This window comes from Garra rufa, chromosome 6, assembly GCF_049309525.1.
Source record: "Garra rufa chromosome 6, GarRuf1.0, whole genome shotgun sequence".
Classification (NCBI taxonomy): Eukaryota; Metazoa; Chordata; class Actinopteri; order Cypriniformes; family Cyprinidae; genus Garra; species Garra rufa.
This window is the reverse complement of record NC_133366.1, coordinates 31,822,072-31,847,801: the sequence shown is the minus strand read 5'-3', so window position 1 is coordinate 31,847,801 and position 25,730 is coordinate 31,822,072. Positions and strand designations below refer to the sequence as shown.

Sequence of the window (25,730 nt, the reverse complement as noted above, 5' to 3'; positions counted from 1 at the left end):
CACAAGAGGACACTCAGCCTTCAAACCAGAAAGACAGAGAATATGAGACAGAGAAGTGAAACAAAGCAGAGCGCTAATGAAGGCCTGCTCAGATTGAGTGACCAATGTTTCGTGTCTGAGTGACATCACAGTATAAGGGGGGCGTTTAAAGTACCCGGCACGCATCCACCTGGGCATCAAAATCAATACCAACGGGAGGATGAGTACTCCGCACCGCTGGAACCGACTTGACTGTCACTGAGCCCTACAAACTGAAGTATCTGACAGACAAAAACACCGACTAGATTAGTTTACTCCAGATTTAAAAGGAAGGAAATGCAGGAATGGCGAAGAGGGGAGCAGAGAGGAGAGCAGGGTAAGAGAGAGAGGCATGAAAAGTCAGAAGAGAGACATGGATGATTGGTTTAGTGAAGAGCGTGAGTTCTTCAGCAGTCTTCTCTCCCGCTGCCTCATTGCCTCTGCAGACAGTCAATGTGTGTGTGCATGTGGATGATGAAGGATGGAGGTCAGTTAGAGGGCAGCGGTCAGAGGACAACATCTGACTCTACCTGCTATGAGCTCCTTCATGCTGAAACTTTACCAGTCAGACACACGCATATGCAAATACACATGCTATTATTCGCTCATGAGCCAAGGGGCAGCCAGTGTATCAGTCTACTATAGTTTTAAATTTAGAGTTATTTTTTAAAATTCCATTTAATATTTAATGCATTTGCTTCAATTTGTCAATTGGCATTATCTCTAACTGTTTCACAGCATTGCATTTCTCAGAACAGTCTGGCGTTTTAAATTTTAATTTCAAATATCATTAAGTAAAATTAAAATTACTTGGTGGTCATTTTAATGTTTATGACTTTTGCATCAATAAACTCCTAATTTTATATTAGTTTATATCTTTATATCTTATTAAAAGTTAGTAGTTAGTTGTTAAGTTTAGGTATGTGGTAGGCTTAAAGGGATAGCTCAGCCAAAAATGAAAATTCTGTCATTAATTATGCACCCTCATGTCGTTCCAAAGCCGTAGGACCCCCGTTCATCTTCGGAACACACAATTTAAATATTTTTTATGAAATCCGAGAGCTTTCTGATCCTGCAGTAACATAACTACCATGTTCAAGTAGAGAAGCAACAACTGCAATTTTCTTGGTCGTTTTTTTAGTAAGTGTAACCTGCCAATACAAATTTTTGCCGATTCGGATTTTCTTTCCGAGACCTATAATTAACAGCATATACAAAGAAAAATCTATACTTTTTTTCGATGCAAAAAAATACTTAGATAAAGAGGTAGAAATTACAACTGACTGAAAATTAGTTCCTGTATATAACAAAACAGATGTCACTTCCAACTATGTTTAGAAATTACACTGTCATTTCCCCCCCTAACCTTTTTAAATGTGTCATCTTTCACATCAATCTTTCACATCTTTCACATCAAACTTTCACATTGACATTGTCAATTAACTTAAAATAAAATAAAAATAAAATTAAGTTAAAATAATAAGAAACTGTAGATTTTCAAAATTGCAAAATAAATTTATAAGATGAATGTTTTAAATATTTTTAAACATACAAATTAGAAATGCTGTGGAAAATGCTTTGATACTTTTCAATATGAAACCAAGCCACCAATAGGGGGCGGCAAATGACTGTTTGAATATGTGAGTCATTTAATCCTTCACTGACCAGATTCGTTCAAACGGTTGATTCATTCAGAAATGAGGCAAGCAACTGTCTTTATGAAAGTGTTACTGAATTATTGACTCACTCGATTTGTTCAAAAACGTGGATTCATTCAGTAACGAAACACCAATGTGTTGCTCGGAGAATCACAACAATTCTGCTGTGGCTTTGATTGCAAGTATTTTCGTCAGTGAAATTGAGTAAAAACAGTCAATACTGTGTCTAAAATGTAAGTCACTTAATTTAAACTTCTTGTTTATAGAACTACTATTATATAAAATCAGTGTCACATTGCAGTCGTGTTGATAATTCAGAAAAACATACATAACGTACATAAATGATAGGCTACTATCGCAGTATGCATCTATAACTTCTGTGAGTGCTGTTGCGCTCATTTGTTGTGCATTATTTCTGCACAAGTTTCTCTCACATACTCATTTAGGCTGCACAAGCCTTATCTGGCATGACATAAATACATTTTCAGTCGCCGTAACTGTAACGTTAAAACGGACTGGCTCGATCATGCGGAAAACTGGCTACTTCCGGTCCCTGGCCAGTCGATCGGTGCATGTCTACGTTCAAGGCAAAGAAATGTAGTAAGGACATTGTTAAAATAGTCCATGTGACATCAGTGGTTCAACTTTTATTTCATACAGCTACGAGAATACCTTTTTTGCACAAAGAAAACAAAACTAATGACTTAATTGAACAATTTCTTCTTTGACACGCATTCACAACAGTACCACAATGCATCTATGCAGGGTCAGAAAGCTCTCAGATTTCAACAAAAGTAACTTAATTTATGTTCTGATAATGAACTAAGGTCTTATGGGTTGGAACAGTATGAGGGTGAGTAATTAAAGACAGAGTTTTCATTTTTTGGGTGAACTATCCCTTTCCAGTATCTAAAATATAGTCATGCGTATAGTCACATAGTGTTACAATGTTTACAATTTTTTTTGAAAGAGTGATGAAATTTGTAATAATTTGTAGATATTTTTTTTCAGTTACACAAGGTATTTATTTTTAATTCAGTGCCAAAAAAAGTTTTTTATTTTTTAAATATATATGTAACTTTTTAAATATTTTTAACAATTTAATTTAGTAATGTTTTTTACATTTTTGTTAACGACAATTCATTTTTATTGTATGACACATTGCACACCTTCTGTGTTCTATTTCTAAGGAGACAGGAGAATGTCGCCAAAACGTTCAAATAAGGACATAAATCTCCTAAGAGGTCTCCAACAAGAAGATAAGAGAATCACAGTGACAGAATAAAGCAAGTATTTAGTGTTCACCTTAAGCGCAAGTAATTCCTGCAGCTGCTGAATCCTTTGCTCCTGACTGTCTGCTCCATCACTGCCGCCACCTGGAGACAGAGACCTGGAGCCCTGCCGAAGACAAAAAGAAATCGATAAAACAATAGAAAACCCCTTTTCATCAACACAATAGGCAAGTTGTTAATTATCAAAAGCCAAAGATGAGCAATAGCCCTTCACGAACGAACACACAAACATCAGCCTGCACACTCTCCGAAATCTAACAAGGGACACAGGCTGAATCACGAGGAGGAGCGCGCACGGCATGCTGCTGAAGGGTTCTCTGTGCAGGGACCTAATGAGCATGTTCATTTCCATTTACATTGTTTCTTTGACAATAATGATGTCCCATTAGGGGAGACTAAAGGGTTATAGAGTGAGAAACGCGCCAGGCCTCATTACCAAAGGTGGGGAGGGAGGCGCCTTTAATTGCTCTATCAGGGCCCAGAGTTACACTTGATAGGACAACAGAAGCAGACTTTAGGGAGAAAGAAAAAAGAGGGAATGAGAGCGAGAGAGAGAGAGAGAGAGAGAGAGAGAGAGAGAGAGAGAGAGAGAGAGAGAGAGAGAGAGAGTGAAGTGGGCTCTCTCTGAAGTACCTAAAACCAGTGGAGAGCAGTGTGCGACTGGAATGGGAAATCTGGTCAGGGCAGTGAAGGAAGGCCAGATGGCGGATCAACTATGAAAGAGTGAAACTACAAAATGGCAGACGCACCACTACAGTTTCGAGAGAAGGAGATCTTCAGGGACCAGATCAAAAACTCTTAATCTAGGAAAAAAAACACTAATGCTTCAGAGGACTGAAGAGATCCTTTAAAAGCTGATTAGCTCTTGACTAGGCTGCCGTTGAGTACAACTAACTAGAGTCACTTGCTTGGAGCTCTTAGTCCAAAAGGATCTACCTATTGATGTCTTGAAGTCAAGTCATTAACAGCATAGCTGAACTTTCCTCTGACACATGTCCCAAAACCAGATTTAACATTCTCAGCATACACAGGAACAGTGGTGTCCTCATCATCAAAGACCTCAACTCTGCAAGGATTAGCAAAAGAGTGAAATTAAAGCTTACAAAGGAGAAGCAATCAATACCTGAATATAAAGAACAAAGAAACGGTTCCAGCAGTCGTGAAACTAGTGGCAAGGAAAGCCTTACCCTTTCTGCACAGACTCATGCGCATGCAGGGATGCAAACTCATCAAAGGTGAAAAAGCTGACAAAGAGGTGGCCACTGGAGGAACATTTTTAGAAAATCAGCTTAAAAATGTGGATTTAAGTTGACTTTAGCATGAGGACAATTCTCCACTTCAGTTATCTCAGACCCAGTGTTGGGCACATTACTTTAAAAAAGTAATAAGTTATAGTTACTAGTTTCATCTTACATATAATAACTGAGTTATATCATTATAAAAGTAAATAATTACCAGGGAAAGTAACTACTGTGTTACTTTTTTAATGTTCAAATATGTCAAATAACTTAGATGACCTCAATATATGTTCAATAAATAAAACATTGCACACTAATCTACACTATTCTAATGCTGCTGTGGGACAATGTGAGAGAAACCTTCTAGGGGCTAAATATTACATTAATGGTGTTGCTTCAACCTGCGGACTAGAGCTGGGCGGTATGACCAAAAATTTATATCACGGTATTTTTTCAAAATTATACAGTATCACGGTATATGACAGTATTTTATTTTATTTTTTTTCATGCATGACTAGGTGTTAACCACATTTCCTAATAAATTAGAGAATAATTACTGGACTAGTATTAACCCAGGTTTGATTGGTCTCACAAAATGCTGCTGTTCACAAAGAAGTGACAGTGGCACTCATAATTGTAATGAGGTGAAGAAATCAGAATTCATGACTTGCAGTCAAAATACACAACACTTTATTGTGCATTCTTCATATTCCAGGACATGTTTGTGGCGGAGGATGGTGGAACAAATTGCTTGTGTTGCCTCCTGCAGCTACAACTTTAGCCTGACCACATTTACATATGATGTAGCCGAAACCGAAAGAATTATGCCAATTATTAGTACCATTGCATTTATGGCTATGACTGTGTACTAAATCTTACTAGAATCAAGGCATTGCAATTGCATAAATTAATATTAAAGTTTCAAAGAATAAATCAATTATATAAATTTAAACAATTATTATCAATCAAGTATTATATTACTTAAATAACATATACATATATTTTACTGCCTTTGTTTAAATTGTTTAATTTTTTATAACACATTATCTTGTGGATCCATGAGTTCACATTTACAACTCTATGTGTTTCTCTTCCAGCAGGAGGCGCTGTCAGAATGGTAGTATACAAAGCAGCGCAACAAATGATTTTGAAACGTGCAGCGCTCATATTTATTCAATGGATAGCCTTTTGAAGTTTCATCGCAATTCTTGTCTTTCAGTCCCCACATTTAAGACCACCTGAAATCATAATTATGACTTTCATAACTTCCTAATAACACTGCAGTCATCAATGAAAATTAAGAGCTTTATTTTAGACTTTCAAAAACAAACCTTACACAAAATACGTTTCTTTTTATTTTTTTCCCACCATGTTCGGGGCACAAGAAAAATATTAAGGGACTAAATTAATATCAGCATATGAAGTATAATCATCTCATTGTCTCTGAAAGAATGCACATCAGATGCTGAAAGTCAGTTTTTACTTTCACTTTAACATATTGCGCAGTTTTCACATTGCATGTGTGATATCCATTGGCTGACCTCCATGGTTTAAAACATAAATATTTATACAAATACAGTATATAGAAAAGACATATCTTTAAAATATTGCGACGTAACTGAAAGCTACATCTGTCTGTGCGCAATGCGCCGGTCTCTGCTCTCATCACTGCGCGCACGACTGCAGACCCCCTCTTGAAATTTCGGCATTACAAGTTTTGCAAATCGCTAAATGATGTTTGATTAAACAAGGTTCAGGAGGAGCACGATCAGATAATCAACCCATTCGGCACAGGTGCAACCTGTTTAACCAATCATTCAATCAGCGCATCCTCTATATATTACCAGCCGTCTTACCTCCATCCAGCGATAGTTTCTTGGCATCCCTCCTCCACCCCTACTCCCCACTTCTAATCTGTTTCGATCCTACACTAGCAGGGGGAGTTCTCTGGTTCCGGCCTGTATTCCGGCCCGGAACCCTTCCCCAGGACAGCACGCCAAAATATGCTTAATACTCGCTCAAGCAGATTAGATGTAAGGGCGAACTCATGAACCCTGGGTCTTTTTCAGATATACTGAAATACGTCCACACCGCAGATGTGTTTTGTACGCACACACTCACTGGTATTGGGGTATATGAAAAATAAATATCATTAAAAAAAACAAAAAAACACCGGTATTCGGTATGAAAAGGTATACCGCCCAGCCCTACTGCGGACATGAAAAACATTCCGCGGCAACACTGTTAAACCCTCTGGAGTCAAAGACTGCACCAGTGTGGTCTGTCTCATTTTTTCTTGATGACTGCAAAAAGATTTTGGAAGATATTTTGAAATGGCAAAGGGTCTACTTTTATTTGCGTATAGTCATAATAACAAGAAAACAATGTGCTTTTGTAAAATAATTAAAATAAACAGGGTGCGCTCTCTGCTGCCTCGGTCTCTGTCACCTCTCGTCACAGAAACGTAAATAAAACAACCTGAATCTCCTTGAATACGTGACTCACAGACATGAGAAATATACAGGTGCATCTCAATAAATTAGAATGTTGTGGAAAAGTTAATTTATTACAGTAATTCAACTCAAATTCTCATATATTAAATAAATTCAATGCACACATTCATTGCCAAAGAAGCTGGCTGTTCACAGAGTGCTGTATCCAAGCATGTTAACAGAAAGAGTGGAAGGAAAAAGTGTGGAAGAAAAAGATGCACAACCAACCAAGAGAAGCCCTTAAGAGGCTTGTCAAGCTAAATCGATTCAAGAATTTGGGTGAACTTCACAAGGAATGGACTGAGGCTGGGGTCAAGGCATCAAGAGCCACCACACACAGACGTGTCAAGGAATTTGGCTACAGTTGTTGTATTCCTCTCGTTAAGCCACTCCTGAACCACAGACAATGTCAGAGGCGTCTTACCTGGGCTAAGGAGAAGAAATGTACTGTTGCCCAGTGGTCCAAAGTCATCTTTTCAGATGAGAGCAAGTTTTGTATTTCATTTGGAAACCAAGGTCCTAGAGTCTGGAGGAAGGGTGGAGAAGCTCATAGCCCAGATTGCTTTAAGTTTCCACAGTCTGTGATGATTTAGGGTGTAATGTCATCTGCTGGTGTTGGTCCACTGGTTGGAAAACCACAGTCACTGCACCTGTTTACCAAGAAATTGTAGAACAGTTCATGCTTCCCTCTGCTGACCAGCTTTTTAAAGATGCTGATTTCATTTTCCAGCAGGATTTGGCACCTGCCCACACTGCCAAAAGCACCAAAAGTTGGTTAAATGACCATGGTGTTGGTGTGCTTGACTGGCCAGCAAACTCACCAGACCTGAACCCCATACAGAATCTATGGGGTATTGTCAAGTGGAAAACGAGAAACAAGAGACCAAAAATGCAGATGAGCTTAAGGCCACTGTCAAAGAAAACCTGGGCTTCCATACCACCTCAGCAGTGCCACAGACTGATCACCTCCATGCCACGCCGAATTGAGGCAGTAAGTAAAGCAAAAGGAGCCCCTACCAAGTACTGAGTGCATATACAGTCGTGGCCAAAAGTTTTGAGAATTTCATTGCTGTCATTAAAGGACCTGCTGAGATCATTTCAGTAATCGTCTTGTTAACTCAGGTGAAAATGTTGACGAGCATAAGGCTGGAGATCATAATGTCAGGCTGTTTGGGTTAGAATGGCAGACTTGACATGTTAAAAGGAGCGTGATGCTTGAAATCATTGTTCTTCCATTGTTAACCATGGTGACCTGCAAAGCATGCAAAACGCGTGCAGCCATCATTGCGTTGCATAAAAATGGCTTCACAGGCAAGGATATTGTGGCTACTAAGATTGCACCTAAATCAACAATTTATAGGATCATCAAGAACTTCAAGGAAAGAGGTTCAATTCTTGTTAAGAAGGCTTCAGGGCGTCCAAGAAAGTCCAGCAAGCGCCAGGATTGTCTCCTAAAGAGGATTCAGCTGCAGGATCGTAGTGCCACCAGTGCAGAGCTTGCTCAGGAATGGCAGCAGGCAGGTGTGAACGCATCTGCACGCACAGTGAGGCGAAGACTTTTGGAAGATGGCCTGGTGTCAAGAAGGGCAGCAAAGAAGCCACTTCTCTCCAAAAAAAACAAAAAAACATCAGGGACAGATTGATCTTCTGCAAAAAGTATGGCGAATGGACTGCTGAGGACTGGGGCAAAGTCATATTCTCCGATGAAGCCTCTTTCCGATTGTTTGGGGCATCTGGAAAAAGGCTTGTCTGGAGAAGAAAAGGTGAGCACTACCATCAGTCCTGTGTCATGCCAACAGTAAACAGGCATGTGATTGGCTAAGGATTGCATGTAAACAATTATTGTCAATCAAGTATTATATTAATTAACATATATTTTATTGCCTTAATTGTTTAAATTTCTTTAACACATGATCTTGACGATCCATCAGATAACATTTACAACTCTATGTGTTTGGTGCTTAAAACCATGGACTGATTTGTTTACATTGGTCTTTTTGACAACAGTAGAAGTACGAGCTGATTAAAAATGTCAGATCATTCTCTTCCAGCAGGAGGCGCTATCAGAATGGTACACAAAACAGCGCCGCAGCTGACTTTGAAACGCGCAGCGCTCATATTTATTCAATGAATAACCTTATAAAGTTCCATCGCAATTCTTGCCTTTTAGTCCCCACATTTAAGACCACCTGAAATAATTAAGTCTTTCTTAACCCCTAATAACACTACAGTCATCAATAAAAATGAAGAGCTTCATTTCAAGAACTGACTTTCAAAAACCCTTAGCCTACACAAAATACGTTTCTTTTTATTTTGCAGAAGAGAAATATTAGGGAAGTAAATTAATATCAGCATATGAAGTATATTCGTCTATCATTGTCTCTTAGAGAATGTGCACATTAGATGCTGAAAGCGCTGTTTTTACTTTCACTTTAATATATGCAGTTTTCACGTTGCTTGTGTGATATCCATTGGCTCACCGTCGTGGTTTAAAATATAAATATGTATAAAAATACAGTATAAAAAGATATATTTACAATATTTTGCGACGTAACCCCAAAATAATGCATTTTCCATCAACGTTTTTCACTCACTGAAAGCTACATCTGTCTGCCGATCTCTGCTCTCCTCACTGCACGGAAGATTGCACCCAAATGCTGACCCTAGTGTGCTTAATATAAATGTATTTATTAGAAATAGCGTTTGGCATTTTTTTTTATTTTATTATTATTATTATTATGTCAAAAGCTTTCACGGTCCGCATGGATGCATCTTGCGGTCCGGAATCATACTTCGCCATCCGCCATTTGCGAACGGTCGCAAATACGTGACATAGGTCACATTTTCAGGTCGAAAAATCCGGAATTCCGGATTAATCCGGAAAAATCACATCCCTGAGTAAAGCATCCTGAGACCATTCATGTGTGGGGTTGCTTCTCATCCAAGGGAGTGGGCTCACTCACAATTTTGCCCAAAAACACAGCCATGAATAAAGAATGGTACCAAAACACCCTCCAACAGCAACTTCTTCCAACAATCCAACAACAGTTTGGTGAAGAACAATGCATTTTCCAGCACGATGGAGCACCGTGCCATAAGGCAAAAGTGATAACTAAGTGGTTCGGGGACCAGAACGTTGAAATTTTGGGTCCATGGCCTGGAAACTCCCCAGATCTTAATCCCATTGAGAACTTGGTCAATCCTCAAGAGGCGGGTGGACAAACAAAAACCCACTAATTCTGACAAGCTCCAAGAAGTGATTATGAAAGAATGGGTTGCTATCAGTCAGGATTTGGCCCAGAAGTTGATTGAGAGCATGCCCAGTCGAATTGCAGAGGTCCTGAAAAAGAAGGGCCAATACTGCAAATACTGACTCTTTGCATAAATGTCATGTAATTGTCAATAAAAGCCTTTGAAACGTATGAAGTGCTTGTAATTATATTTCAGTACATCACAGAAACAACTGAAACAAAGATCTAAAAGCAGTTTAGTAGCAAACTTTGTGAAAACTAATATTTGTGTCATTCTCAAAACTTTTGGCCACGACTGTACAGTAAATGAACATACTTTCCAGAAGGCAAAAAATTCACAAAAAATGTTTTTTTATTGGTCTTATGAAGTATTCTAATTTGTTGAGATAGTGAATTGGTGCGTTTTTGTTAAATGTGAGTTTCACAATTTGAGTTGAATGACTGAAATAAATTTCTACGACATTCTAATTTGAGATGCACCTGTATGTATAGAAAGCTTGAAATGTCTACTTTTAAATGAAGTAAGTTGCATCAAAAACAAATATTCTCTGATAAAGTAATCCGTATCATACCAACTCAAGCTCCGTTTTTTCCAGTTTAAACTCATCTCAAATGTAATCACACCAACGAGCGGCTCTGCTTTTCATTTTTTACACATCCACGTAAAGCATGAACATGTAGGTGAACGCCAACATTAACTCCGTAAACAAACGTGAACATTCATTATGTTAATTTCGGCTACTTTTCGTTTCAGGAAGAAAATGCGCTGAGAGGAATAAGCCAGAATGTACCTTAGAAGAAGAAGAACTTAACGCAAAAATTATAGTAACGCCACATTTTTATTGTCAGTAACGGTAACGCCGTTGTAATGGGGAAACAGTAATTTGTTTGATTACTCGTTACTGAAAAAAGAAATGCCGTTAGTAAATAAACAGCGTTATTCCCATCACTGCTCAGACTACATTCACATAGTTATGTTTGTGCTAAATTATTATTGATGTTGTTGTAATGATTTAATAAATTAAAACATGAATGACAATACTATAGTATGAATACTTTTATACTGTAAAATATATATAAAAAAATATTCAGTAATAATTTTATTTTATTTTATCCACTTCTTCAACGTGGAAGTAAGCCTATTAGCTATTATGAAGGAGATGAATAACAACATGCAATAAATGGTAAAACTGTTAGCACTACAAACCAGTGTGTTTATAATTAAGATAACACATTAAAATAATATGGTGAGACACACCAATTTGCAATATCAAGCAGCAAAATTATCTGTTTTGTACATATAACAGGTGGATAGAACATCAGGAAAACCTTTAAGCTTCTCTTTCACTGACTGCAGATTTATAAACTATACTCATTACAAATTCTCATTATAGAATTTGGCACATCATGTTTTCAAATGTATGTTATAAGCAACATCTAATTAGAACAGAGCTGCTATGAAACATTGAAAACCCCTCTCCCAAATTTAAAAAACCCATTGGATCTACACGAATCATATAAATGACCTATTCTGGATTTGAAACAGAGATTTTAACAAAAGATGACAGGTTTGCATCAATGCATATAGATGATATAGTTAAACACACATCATCATCATTTACTCTACATGATGTTGTTCCAAACAGTGCTACGTTTTTCTTCTGTGAAAAAAAACAACAAAGAGACATTTTTGTAGAATGTACTGATAACTCTTTTCCATTGCATTGCAATGAATGAGGACTGGAGCTTTCATGCTTCATAGAAGACACTCAAGGTTTGGTTATTTTTAAGTAAAGTATTTCTTTAAGCACTTTCCAGAGGACATGCCCTGACATAATCATGTTAAACGGAGAGTGAAAAAAATCTATCAGCATTATAATGATAAGTATGAGGATAGGTTAAGTATGAGGATAAGTATTTCAATGTTAACTGTACAAAGTGAAAGACTCGGTGTCAGCTGCACAACCAAACTCATATCATAGAAATATCTGCCTACAGCTAAAATATGTCCGTACACGTACGCTTGTGTTTGTGTCCTCATAACCAATGCATGGTGCTACTTTATCTTCCAAAAAATATTCAGTGTAATGATATAACTTATTATGCTCACATTGATAAGAATTTCTGTGTGTCTAGGTTCCTGTCATGCATGAATCCTCGGGATGGAGAAACACACTATCACATGATAAACGTTACTTAAAAAAAAAAAAAAAAAAAAAAACTGTCTGGAAGGCCGTGTTCTGTACACTTACACTTCCATTAAGATGGCAAAAAGCCTGGAAAATACTCTTAAGGGGTGGAAGATGATGTTTTACAGGGTCAGCTTTTTAATATAAAGCTATATCGCTCTACAGCACACTGTAAAATAAGTTTAGGCACAAACTGTCTACCAAGTAACATTTTTAGGTGTTAAAGGGGCACCTCAAGACACAAATACTACTTAAAATGGCCTTTTTGCTTAAACTTTATTGAATAAAAATGGCAAAGGTTGCGCTTTAAATAAACAATACATGTGTTGCATGTTTCAGATTTAAGCACTGTATTTTTTTTTTTTACAAATGCTCATGGTCCAGGTTTTTGGTGTCTTGGGGCCATAAATTCTGCTCTACACACATTCATCTCTGCATCTGCTTAGAGTTTGGGTCACTTGTAATGTTCATTTAGGAATGCAATGTGTGCTAACCATTGTCTCAAACTTGTAATGAGAAGCACTTAGAAACTGCCTGTTGTCAACAAAATAAAAGCTTAAAAGTTTAACATAAAAAAATTAAGTTTTATTTTAGAGTAGTAAAATTTATTTTAAAATAGCATTTCTTATTTTGTGTAATATTTAATAATAATAATAGAAAACTAATTATTATTATTATTATTATTATTATTAGGGGTGGGAATCTTCAGGCACTTCACGATCCGATCCGATTCCGATTCTGGGAGTCACGATCCGATTCCAAAACGATTCTTGACCTAAATTTTTTCCCCCAATTAATTCTTCTGCTGTGCAAATACAACTTTACAATTTAAAAAACATGTAAAATTGCAGTTTCTATGCTTTTTGTTTATAGTTGGAATCTCTGTAAAAGTAGGTGTCAATCTGTTTTCATTATCAACTAAATATCACAATGCTCACATTCTCAGTTTTCAATAGTACTGCACATGGCTACATTTTCATATACGTTTTATATCAAATTTATTTTGTGCCAATTTTACTTTATTTTCAAAATTATATAAGCAAGGTACTTTTTAAAATAATTACTTATTTAAAATAAGTGTTCTTTAGGTATCCGAAAGTTTACAGACAATAGTTTTTCTTTTTTTCCTCAGCATTACTGCCGTTTTATTATTACTGATATCATAGACAGGCAGCTTTACCAGGCTGCATTCAAACTAATGCACAACAGTGCCTAGTGGTGACTTTTTTTTTTTTTTTACCAGGTATGCTGAGTGCTAAAACCACCAGTAATACCAAAAATAATAATATCTTTAGATTATTTAGAAACCAATAAAATCAGAGACGAAATCATATTTTAATATTTCCTCTTTTTCCTGTTTATTATATAAAAAAAATATATACATTTTATATAGGCTATTTGTCTTTTTTATTTTGGGAGAAATTATGAAAATATACAGCTAGGATGTGGTTTTTTTTTTTTTTTTTTTTTAGTCGAGTAAGTTGTGCATCAAACACAATATGATTTTTGGCAATCAGGCTGAGAATTCTGAGGAGTCGAGAAAGATGCGGAGAATCTGTTTGCCCGGAAGATTAAATCTCAAATAAGGGATCAACTTATAAGCATGTTTATATTATTTAACACGTGAACGCATTCTCTCTGACAGCCTGGATAGCGGAGCATTAGCAGTTTATATGGACGGAATGCCATACACAGATCTATTTCGATATATCAGATGTTTTGTCCTGCTCTCAAAACATAACTGACTGTATGTACAGTTTAGTTTAAAACTATTGAAAATGCAAGTGCATTTAACCGCATCCGCAATCGAGCTTTAGGACGAACAAACCCAAAGCGCACGTGAGTCTGTCAGTGCACGAGTTTCGTGCATCTAATAGTACTGCATTCCAGACGGCAGAAATGAACGCATATCGCAAACACGGCGGGTGGAAGCACACACTGTCAAGCAGTGCGCACGAGTCTACAGTGCAAATTCTGTGCAATGAATCCTGCCGCATCTCTAGCGCGCACACGTGCCATATGCGGGGAATAAACAAGCTCAGAATCGATTCTGAAATATTAGGAATCGATTCAGAATCGTTGAAGATAGAATCGCGATGCTTCGGAGAATCGATTTTTTCTCCCACCCCTAATTATTATTATTATTATTATTATTATTATTATTATTAATAATTATTAATTTGTTTGTTAATACAATTATTCTTATTGTTATATAATCACAACATTATTTGATCAAATTGGGCAGTCTTATTTTGACTACCTATGTCTGGCGAAGGAGCAGGAATTGAACTCATAAGGTTACTGTATTGAAAAAATATGTTCCCCAGAACACAGGGAATCAGGGTGGTGGCAGCATTATGCTTTGGGTATGCTTTACTGTGGCAAGGACCACTTAAAAAAAAAGACAGCACTAACTACAGAAAAACTTAGGCGTTAATTAAGATGCAATCAGCAGGAGCACTGGGACAATTAATCTTCCATCAAGGCAAAGACCCAAAACACACTGCAAAGGCAACACTAGAGTGGCATATACTAAAAGGTAAACATCCTAGAGTCCCATTTGGAGTACAAACCAATACATACGAACTGACTCTACATAATGGAGTTATAGTAATTTTGCCAAGAGATTGAGTAAAACTCTCAAAAGAGCTGATAAACTCACACAAACTGCTGCCTAAATGGTCTCAAGTATTCAGTGGCAGATTAGCACTTATAGTATGCATTTTATATATGTACACACACACACACACACACACACACACACACACACACAAATCCACCTTTTACATTAAGTGAAATGTAAGCACTTTAAGCCAAGCTCATTTTCTTTTGGCATCAGGAAAAAGGTGAATATATATACCAATCATAACATTATGACCACCTTCCTAATATTGTGTTGGTCCCCCTTTAGCTGCAACACAGTTCATTTGAAGATTGTTTTTAAGTTCACTTCAATTCAAAGTTGTTATATTTTTTAGAGCCTATTAAATGTGAAAAATAATGGCATATTATATTTCAAATATACTGTAATCTTAAATGGCTATACGTAATGGCTAAAATTGAGGGGGAAATGCATTTAATAGAGACATCAGCAGCATTATTGGTATCAACTGGTATCATTAATAATAGGCTACTACAAATAAGCATATTGGAATGATTTCTGAACGATCACGAGACACTGAAAAAAAATTGAAAAATATTTCACAATATTACTGTTTTTACTGGATTTACTGGATCTGTGTTGCATGTTTCAGATTTAAGCACTATATTTTTTTTTTTACAAATGCTCATGGTCCGGGTTTTTGGTGTCTTGGGGCCATAAATTCTGCTCTACACACATTCATCTCTGCATCTGCTTAGAGTTTGGGTCACTTGTAATGTTCATTTAGGAATGCAATGTGCGCTAACCATTGTCTCAAACTTGTAATGAGAAGCACTTAGAAACTGCCTGTTGTCAACAAAATAAAAGCTTAAAAGTTTAACATAAAAAAAAAATAAGTTTTATTTTAGAGTAGTAAAATTTATTTTAAAATAGCATTTCTTATTTTGTGTAATATTTAATAATAATAATAGAAAACTAATTATTATTATTATTATTATTAATAATAATTATTAATTTGTTTGTTAATACAATTATTCTTATTGTTATATAATCACAACATTATTTGATCAAATTGAGCAGTCTTATTTTGACTACCTATGTCTGGCGAAGGAGCAGGAATTGAACTCATAAGGTTACTGTATTGAAAAAATATGTTCCCCAGAACACAGGGAATCAGGGTGGTGGCAGCATTATGCTTTGGGTATGCTTTACTGTGGCAAGGACCACTTAAAAAAAAAGTAATAGAGACATCAGCAGCATTATTGGTATCAACTGGTATCATTAATAATAGGCTACTACAAATAAGCATATTGGAATGATTTCTGAACGATCACGAGACACTGAAATTTTTTTTTTTAAATATTTCACAATATTACTGTTTTTACTGGATTTTGGATCAAATAAACGCAGCCTTTGTAACATTTGTACCAAACGTTTGATTGGTGGTGTACCTGTCAAAGCACCTGACAGGGCAAGGTGCATTAAACATAATGCCTATTCATTCTTTTGAAGTGCATGATATAAAGCATTTTAATGCATTGGGGAGCAAGAATCATGCACCATTTCCCACAATCAGCAATCCCTTCACAAAATGACACAGCTTTGTCATCTTTTAATATTTTAAATATTTGAAAGCATTTCAGCATTGACATATCAGTCATTAACCTTTTTATTTATAAAGGATTTTTTTTTAAATGACAGAACTTTAGAAATGAGAACTTATTTGTTATATTAAACAGAACATACAGGTTGTTGGTGGTGACATTAGTGGTAATTGAATATTTCTGTAAAAAAGAATAATAATATTAATAACTAAGATAATACTAATACTACTAATAATATAAAACCTAAGTTCTGACAGACAAGGCTTATGAATATATAAGTCAGACTGCTTGCATGCAGTCAAACTCATTTGCTGAAAAGGTGGACATGAAAGGTGCTCATCATGTGCATGTGAGAGTAACAAGCAGAGCGCTCATAGTTAAGTGACCATGAGTAAAGGCATGAGTTACAGTGTATCAGGAAATACTGTTAATTCATTGATATCATTGGGAACAATGTGCTGTAAATGGACAATACATTTAAACACTATAATCATGCTCTTGAAAAGACTGAGTTGTTGGAGCTTGGTGGTGGTGACATTTAAGTTATGCAACTGTGATGTAGCCTACTTTGTTTATAACCTACATGTAGGTTTTCACTTCTGATTGCTAAAATGCTTGACACTGAAGATTATCCCAAAGAATCAAAAATGTAAAAATCAAACATAGAGCTTATTTTCTGCAATAATCCAAAAGTCAATGGAAAAATAAATTGAAGAAGTTTTTTTTGTTGAAACAGATTTATGCTAACTTTAGGGTTGGCCTATAAAAATATGTTCTGTACGAGCTTACACAGTCTTACACAGACTCTAGTGTGTATGCAAACTGATGCGATCACACAACACAACACAAGACAAGATGCAGTGAAAATGTATCTGTTCTAAACTTATTCTTAGCACCTAACCCAATCACTGGTGTGTTAAATCTAAATTTATTAGCCAGTGGCTAACAACACACATTATTTAGTCGCCTACCACAAAATTTAGCCGCATATGCGAGTCATTGGCTTGCAAAGTAGAGGGTTGTTACTGGACTGATGGCAGCAGTTCATGTGCTGCACTGCCTGCACACTGGTGGATTTGTTTCACAGCCGTGAAAGAGACATTACAACATTACCAATTCAACTCCTGGCAAAATAATATGACAAGTGAATGTGAATCTATTGCAAGCCCGTATCCAGTAAATACAAGATCCAATGCTTTCTTTTTGGACCGGATGAAAACAGATGTTACATAATCTTTCCCTTTCTTCGCAGAGAGACAACTCTAAGGAAGTGTGTAAAGTTCAGCCGTCTTTCTGACATGTTTGCAGCACCAAGTTTGAAGGCTGTGATGACTGGTAATTACCGCCAGCAGACAAGTAGGCTTTGGCACCTGTGTTTTCTCTGAGAGCAAGATAATGAAAAAACAACAGCGCTGTCATCACCTTCGGGTTCCTGATTGCATTATCAAAACTACAGCCGGGCTTGGCATCTGGGCGTGACCTTGTTAACTGCCAGGGTAATTAAGTTTAACCAATTGGGAGAGGGGATGATAAATTATTAGCAGGTAGATTTTGTTCACATTTTATTAAATTGGCCTGCCAAAAGGGTCGGCCAAATTATCTGGGGCCTCATTTGTTGGAGGCCAGCCACATTGGCGCATCTGTTACAATTATTTATAATTTCAAGCAGTCGAAAACCAACAGAGTTCGGCATCAGCCGCGTAAAGCAATTTACAAATGATCTGATGAGGGAGTGTTTGAGTCTTTTCCCCTCATTTCTAGCCAGCAGGGAAGATGAGGGGTGAAGAAGGAGAATAAAAGGGTGAGAAAAAGAGAGAGTGTGAAAGAGTGTGAGTGTGTGTGCAAGAGAAAGAGAGCAAGTGAGAGAGAAAGAAAGAGAGGGGAAAAAAAACAGCGTGCTGTAATTACAGAACACGATTAGGTTGTTCTGGGAGTTTTGCTGGCACTGGTGGTCTCAGTGTAGAAGCAGAGGGAACATATGGAGGGGCTCGTGATTGCTCTCCCCGAGGCCCGTGACCCGTCTGCTGGCAAAGCTGCGAGCTGCATCTGAATTAGACTGTTCTACACATGTACCATTTCTGCCACAAAACAAATCTGATCACTGTTAATTACGAAACAGCTATAATCAGGCCCCTGACTGTATGAAGCCAGTAGACGAGGGCTTTGCTCTGGGCCAGAGCTGCTGTAATGTGTGTGTGTGTGTGTGTGTGTGTGTGTGTGTGTGTGTGTGTGTGTGTGTGTGTGCGATAGCGAAGTGTTCCCTATAAACACAGAGGCGTCTCTGCATGGCTGCGTGTTTGTGAGAACACAGACATGAGTGACTCTCGGGTCAGGGTCGTGTGCGAGCAGGCCTGTGTTTTTAACTGCTGATCTGAGCCCCTGCAGATGGACGGGGACTGTATGTGAGTGAATAAGTGACCGGTTGGGCCTTTAACACATGGCTGGGGTTTATTAATGAGTCTCAGTACACACGCTGCTCATCTGATGAAAGCACTTGAGCACAAGAGGTCATATCATTACAGTAGAAAACATTCAAAATAAACTCACCAGCATCCAACAAAATGTTTTAGGACAGCCAGTGGCTGGATTCATTTGATGGCGTTCTTGCTAATACAGCTGTTTTAAATACATTACAGGATTTCATAATGTTTTGAAGAAATGACCATACACTAGCCATGATTAATTTCTGTATACAACTAAAAGTTATTTTTGGACAGTACTAGCAACACTTGTGACGTGTGTGTGTGTGTGTGTGTGTGTGTGTGTGTGTGTGTGTGTGTGTGTGTGTGTGTGTGTGTGTGTGTGTGTGTGTGTGTGTGTGTGTGTATATATATATATATATATATATACATACACTTGTTTTCCTCTTTATTTTTTTACAATTAACAAAAAGCAAAAAAAAAGGCATCTAACTGGCTTGCTTTTTCTTTTTTATTCTCTGTTTATTTTATTTACTATATAATTTATTTAAAAAAAAAAACTGTGTTAGGCTAACTGAGCCTTGTAATGTTATTAAGCACTGTTATTGCTATTTTGGTAATTTGATTGCTTCCATTGTCCTCTTTTGTAAGTCGCTTTGGATAAAAGCATCTGCTAAATGTCTAAATGTAAATGAAAATGTATTCCCTAACTATTTTTACTTTTTTTTGTGTGTGTGATACTTGAGTTTCACTGGCTAATAAAATGTTTCTACAATTTTTTTACATGTAGACAGCAGCTTTGCCAGAAATTATGGTTAATTTTGCTTTTGACATACAGTTTGGGATCAGTAAGACTTGTAATGTTTTTAAAGAGGTCTCGTATGTTCATCAAGGTTGCATTTATTTGATTAAAAAAAATTGATTAAAAAGAAATATTGCAAATGTTATTACAGTATAAAATAATGGTTTCTATTTTAATTTACTTTAAAATAAAATGTATTCCTGTGACGCAAAGCTGGATTTTCATCAGCCATTACTCCAGTCTTCAGTATCACATGATCCTTCAGAAATCATTCTAATATGTTAATTTATTATTAGAATTGTCTATGTAAGCAACAGTTGTGCTGCCAAATATTTTTTTGGAACCTGTGATACTTTTTTTCAGAATTCCTTGATGATTAAAAAGTTAAAAAGAACAGCATTTATTCAAAATATAAATCTTTGCTATCACTTTTTATCAATTTAATACATCCTTGCTGAATAAAAGTATGAATTTCTTTCAAAAAAAAAGAAAGAATAAAAATGTGCTGATCCCTAACTTTTGAAAGGAAGCGTATATTGTATATATTTTAAATAAATAAATGCTGTTATTTTTAACTTATTAATCAAAGAATCCTGAAATAAATGGCAGGTTCCAACAAAATATTAAGCAGCACAATTGTTTTTAACATTGACAATAAATCAGCATATTAGAATGATCTCTGAAGGATTGTGTGACACTGAATAGTGGAGTAATGATGCTTAAATTAGATTTTAATGTATATTAAAAAAGAAAAACTTTATTTTACATCGTAATATTATTTTACAATAAAACTTTTTTTTGTATTTTGGATCAAATAAACCCTGTCTTGATGAGCATAAGAAACATTTAAAATCCCAAACTTTTGAACGGGAGTGTACCCACAAACTCAGTTCATATACAGTATATATTTCTCATTATTGTGACTTTTGCAACTGTCATAGCGTAATTTTATTTCACAATGCAATTATTTGTTTTTACTTTGTCTTGCTTTAGCTTAAACTTTAAAATAAATAAAATAAAATTTTCATTCTCAATGACTGATACAGTCTTTGTCATGGAATACACTTGTTTGTTTACATAGAGTTCGCAGTTATTTTCAAGATCTGAAGTAAATTATCCACTGACTCTCACAGGCTGTCAAAATGACAAGTCTGACTATTTTAACTAGCTTTGTATTGTTTCAATGTGGAGTTGGAGGTCCTGAACAATTGCTAAAGACACAAAGGGTGGCCTCTGAAAAGTTTGGGAAGCACTTGCTGTGGAAGTACAATAGGCCTGATGAGACATCATTGGACTAATGTTATCTAAACAAGTTGAGTGAAACAAACTGGTGAGGCAGCCCACAGTGATGGAAGCACTGCCTCCTAAAGATTTTAAGCCAAACACATCGGTAGCCTCTCAGTATGCTGGAAGCTCAGGGTTTGAGCGTCAGATAGTGATCAAAAGAAACACATCTACTCATCTAAACATGACCCCACATAACAAGCCGTGTGTGCAGGGAGCGGACACTTCAATTATACATCTGACAGCTCGGCTTTCACTAACACTAATAACACGCAGAGGCAGATGTTGAGAGGAGCGTCTGGGCTCTGGAATAGGGAGAAATGGGGAGAAAGACATTGAAATTTCATCACTTGGGAGGTTTCTCGCAATCTCAAAGTTGAATTAAATTCATAACATTCCACCTATTAAATAAATACTTCTATAGGTGATAAAGCTGATTAAGTGGCCCCTAAATGTCTTTGGCTGTCTATAAAAATCTGGCTAAACACAGAAAAAAACAAAATGGCAGCATTAATTAATTCTGGGATTAATCAATAAATTCACTTGAAACAGGTTAATAAAAATCTGCATGTCCAATCAATCCACACCACAAAATCAATTTGCCAGATGTAGATCCTAGAGGAGCAACAAACACTCACCCTGAGATGTGAGCAGCAATGTGGTTCAAACAGTTCTTTTTGACAGTGTTCATAATAAAACTTTGTCACTCAGTATAATAGCTAAAGTGCATAGACAATTGAACAAAAGCTGCAATAAACCTTCTCGCCGCCACCGATCTGCCACATAGAGTGTTAAATGCGTTGCTAATAGACTGCAAGATGCAACACTTCCTGTGTAATCCTCAGGAGGCCAATTCTAGATTTGGTTTTCAATGGCTTTTGACTATAAAAGAGGAACCTACAAGGTTTAAAGCTTGATTTAGATCAGAGAATGACACAGACAGCATAGTGACAACCTGGGTCACGTCACCGCACAGCCAGACAGCCGGAAGAAAAGGAAAGATAAAAGGAAATATAGATGTAGCAAAGCAAAGAAAAATCCTGAGGGAAAATAGTGCAATCGGTAGGATCACTGGGATTTATTTCCAAAGAACAATGACTTGAAATATACAGAAAAGCCACACAGTGGCCAGTCAAAGCTCAGATCACAAACCAATAGATCATAAAATGAGAAGTTTAAATATGGCCCTTGGTCTATCTAGTTTTCTAAATAATTTTGTCAAGGAAAAAAGCCTAAATTGATGATTAAAGCTAAGAGATACGATCAACAATTTTTTTGACCATTTTGCATGAATTCTACAGGAGGTATTTATACAATGACACGTCTTATTTCTTCTCTACTTACTTTCGTACATATGTATGTTAGTTTCATGTCTCTTAATGGTCTCTTTCTATACTTTCATTTTCCCTTAATCCTTCTTTGTTCTACATTGTACTATTCCAAACAATGTTCAAAACTTTGTGTTACGAGCACTCGTGTTATTTGCCTCTTAATGATGAATCGCTTGTTGTATTCCTCATTTTTAAGTCACTTTGGATGAAAGCATCTGCTAAATGAATCAATGTAATCAGAGTTAGTTAACATGTACTTGTAAAGTTACTTAGTAGTTAGTACAATGTCTGGACTATCAAAAATATTGTAACCAAAATGAATTAATTCGTAATTAAAAACTAAGAACATATTATATTATATTATATTATATATTGAAAAAAAAATGTTGTGGACTTTCTTTGATTTAAATGTAATAAAATGTAAAAATGAATGTACTTTGCTTAATCCCACTGAAGCAAAACTTGGATTATTTATATGGGACAGGCCACATCCATCTTTCTAACCACAGAAGAACATGATTCTGGCCTGCACTGGCCTTTGTGCTCTTCTTTAGTCCCAACTAGCCACACAATAGGCTTCTTTTTTGTTCCTCTTGGACTTTCCTTGCTCCATCACTCCTCCCTTATTCAAATGAGAGTCTGGTCTCGCTCAGCTCCCTCTGCTGATCAGCACTTTGATCATTCCTAACATTTAAAATTAAAATAAAGCTCTAACAACCAGTGCATTAGAATTTAACAGGTGTTCAGGAAGAAGCTGATACAGAATTTCAGATTACACTAGAATACACATCCCAGTCAGTGCAATTATAGCGGGGAACGGAAAGCCCTCTTGACTGTGTTACACCTTGGGATAACTGATCAGATCACTTTGATGTCTGTAGGTAAAACTGTTAAGAAACAAAACAGCAAGGCAGCCGCTACATGTGTTCGGTAAACACAAATTCATATTCAAAGCAATACATTGGAAGTCTGCATAAAGCATGCACGGATTATTGTGCATACCCAAAATCATGTGATTTGCCGCCTTACTGTGATGCTCACGTGTACAAACACACAAAACACATATCTGGCAACGCATACAACACCACAGATTTGAGACCTACCTACTGAGGAAATCTTGCAGAGTTATACTTACTAACTGAAATATTTGCTACTCCTCAAGCTGAAATTTTAGCAACGATCTACATGACTGCTACAAAACTGCATAATTTCATCCACATTAAGCCATTTTCTACTAAGGATTTAAGGGATAAGTTCACTTGCAGAACACGAATTTACAGATAATTTACTCACCCCCATGTCTTTTTTTCTTCAGTCATAATAAAATTATGTTTTTTGAAGAAAACATTTCAGGAATTTTCTCGATTTAGTGGACTTCTATGGTGGCCGCGAGTTTGAATTTTCAAAATGCAATTTAAAAAGGCTTCAAAAAGCTCTAAATGATCCCAGCCAAGGAAGAAGGGTCTTATCTAGCGAAACGATTGGTTATTTAAAAAAAAAAAAAATTACAATTTATTCACTTTTTAACCACAAATGAGGTTGAGGTTAAAAAGCATATGAAATGTTTTTTTTTTTTTTTTTCAGCAAAAAAACTATTTATTTACGACTGAAGAAAGAAAGATATGAATATCTTAGATCAGGGGTTTTCAAACCTGTCCTGGAGCCTCCCCTGCCCTGCACATTTTGCTTGGCTGTATCCGAAATCGCCCCCTATACCCTCAAATAGGGCACTATTTGAGGGGACAGCCATTTTAAGTGGTGTTCGAAACCATAGTGGACATTCCCGAGTGCACTCATTCAATCCCACAATGCACCGCAAAAACGAGTGTACAACTGATGTACGCTCAACGCGCTCAACAGCTAGAGATAACCCATAATGCACTGTGAGAGTCGCACGCTGACTGAATCCCGCGTCTCGCCAGACGATGGCGCCCGCAGCTGAATCATCATCCATCTGTTCATTTTACAACGCGCTGGTCCACTGCGTAATACAGCATACAACACAGGTACAAATTCGTTGTAAATTGATTATTAAATTGTTTAACCAGTGTTTATACACAAATTCCCTGACATAGTTCAAGATAAATCCTTTAATCTTACTACTAGAACTGTTTTAAATTATTGTTAAACAGTTAGCAATACTATGCAAAAGTGGCAGTCCTTCCGGTGCACTTAGTGTCCGAATTCACTCACTCGTTTTCATTCACTCCTTCAAGTGAACTGTACGAGTGGACTAATGTAGGGAATAGTGAATAGGGTATAGGGGGCGATTTCGGATACAGCCCTTGTCTCTCTCATCTAATACACCTGATTCAAATCATCAGCTCATTAGTAGAGACTGCAAGACCTGAATTGGGTGTGCCTAATAAGGGAGACATACAAAATTTGCAGGGCAGGGGAGGCTCCAGGACAGGTTTGAAAACCCCTGTCTTAGATGACACAATTATCTGTAAATTTTTGTTCTGGAAATTAACTAATCCTTTATTAGTTCCTGTCCTGTGGGTGTCGCTGTTTCGCTGTTTCCCTGCTTCCTGTTTGCCTCGCTGCAGTGTGGTCTGTTTGTTTGTAACGTTAGCTCTCTGCAGCTTCGTTTTTCTACTGGATTTTCTACTGGATTCTCTATCTTATTGTTAATTCTGCCGTTTTAAATTGATAGATATAGCTTAATTTAATTTCTGGTCTTATCCATCAAACTAATCTGACTAATTTGATTGTTCGCCTTACTCTATAATCACGAGTGCAGCACGTTAGCATTCCATAGCAGGTTAATTTGCCGCTCGCACTCCATTCACGCTTTTAACTCTTGTTTACTATTTTTAGCATTGCGCTGGCCGGTTAACTTGCCATCTGCGTTCCATTCACGTTTTTATTTATTTTTTCTCGTGTTTAATATCGTTAGTACTCTTTTAGCCGGTTCCGTTCCGTTTTTTCTCCCCCTGATCTGTTCTTCAGGAACTCTAACAACATTGGTAAGTTGAAATCATTCTACAATCACGGTGAGTAATGGCTTCTTCTCCTACAATTGTAGTCTGCACTGCTTGCCACATGTATAGCTTATCTATCTCTGTCAGCAGTGAGCCTTATACATGTGATAAATGCAGGAATATAGTCAGGCTGACAGAGAAGATTTCAGAACTAGAGTCACGCATCCAAACTTTAATGGAGGATAGTAAGAATGTGAGGGCCTTAGATACGGTTTTGGATGTGACTAGCTCAGAAAGCCCTGTACATTGTTCGGTTCCGGTAACAACGCCCATGCAGCAGGGCAATTGGGTGACTGTGAGGCGGCATAGTCGCGGGTCAAAACACCGCTCTTCCGTTCCGATCAGAACATCAAACAGGTTCTCCCCACTCAGTGAAGCACCCACTGAGAAACCTGATGAAAGTGCTCTAGTAATTGGCGATTCTATTGTACGGAACGTGAAAATAGAGACACCAGCCAACATAGTCCAATGTTTACCGGGAGCCAGAGCGCCTGACATCTTGGCAAATTTAAAAGTGCTGGCTAATGCTAAACGTAAATTCAGTAAGATTGTTATTCACGTCGGC

At 36.9% G+C, this 25,730-nt stretch overlaps 1 protein-coding gene across 1 annotated transcript in view; it reads right to left on the bottom strand.

The window, feature by feature from the left end:
- Positions 1-2,855: 2,855 nt before the first annotated feature.
- The window catches only part of LOC141336911 (centlein-like), a 43,783-nt gene continuing 20,908 nt past the window's right edge, over positions 2,856-25,730 (bottom strand). Inside the window, exons 9-10 of the mRNA XM_073842631.1 lie at positions 2,982-3,074; positions 2,856-2,861 (exon numbers count right to left, since the gene is read on the bottom strand). Of these exons, the coding sequence (XP_073698732.1) occupies positions 2,856-2,861; positions 2,982-3,074 (99 nt within the window). The remainder of the gene's footprint in view (positions 2,862-2,981; positions 3,075-25,730) is intronic.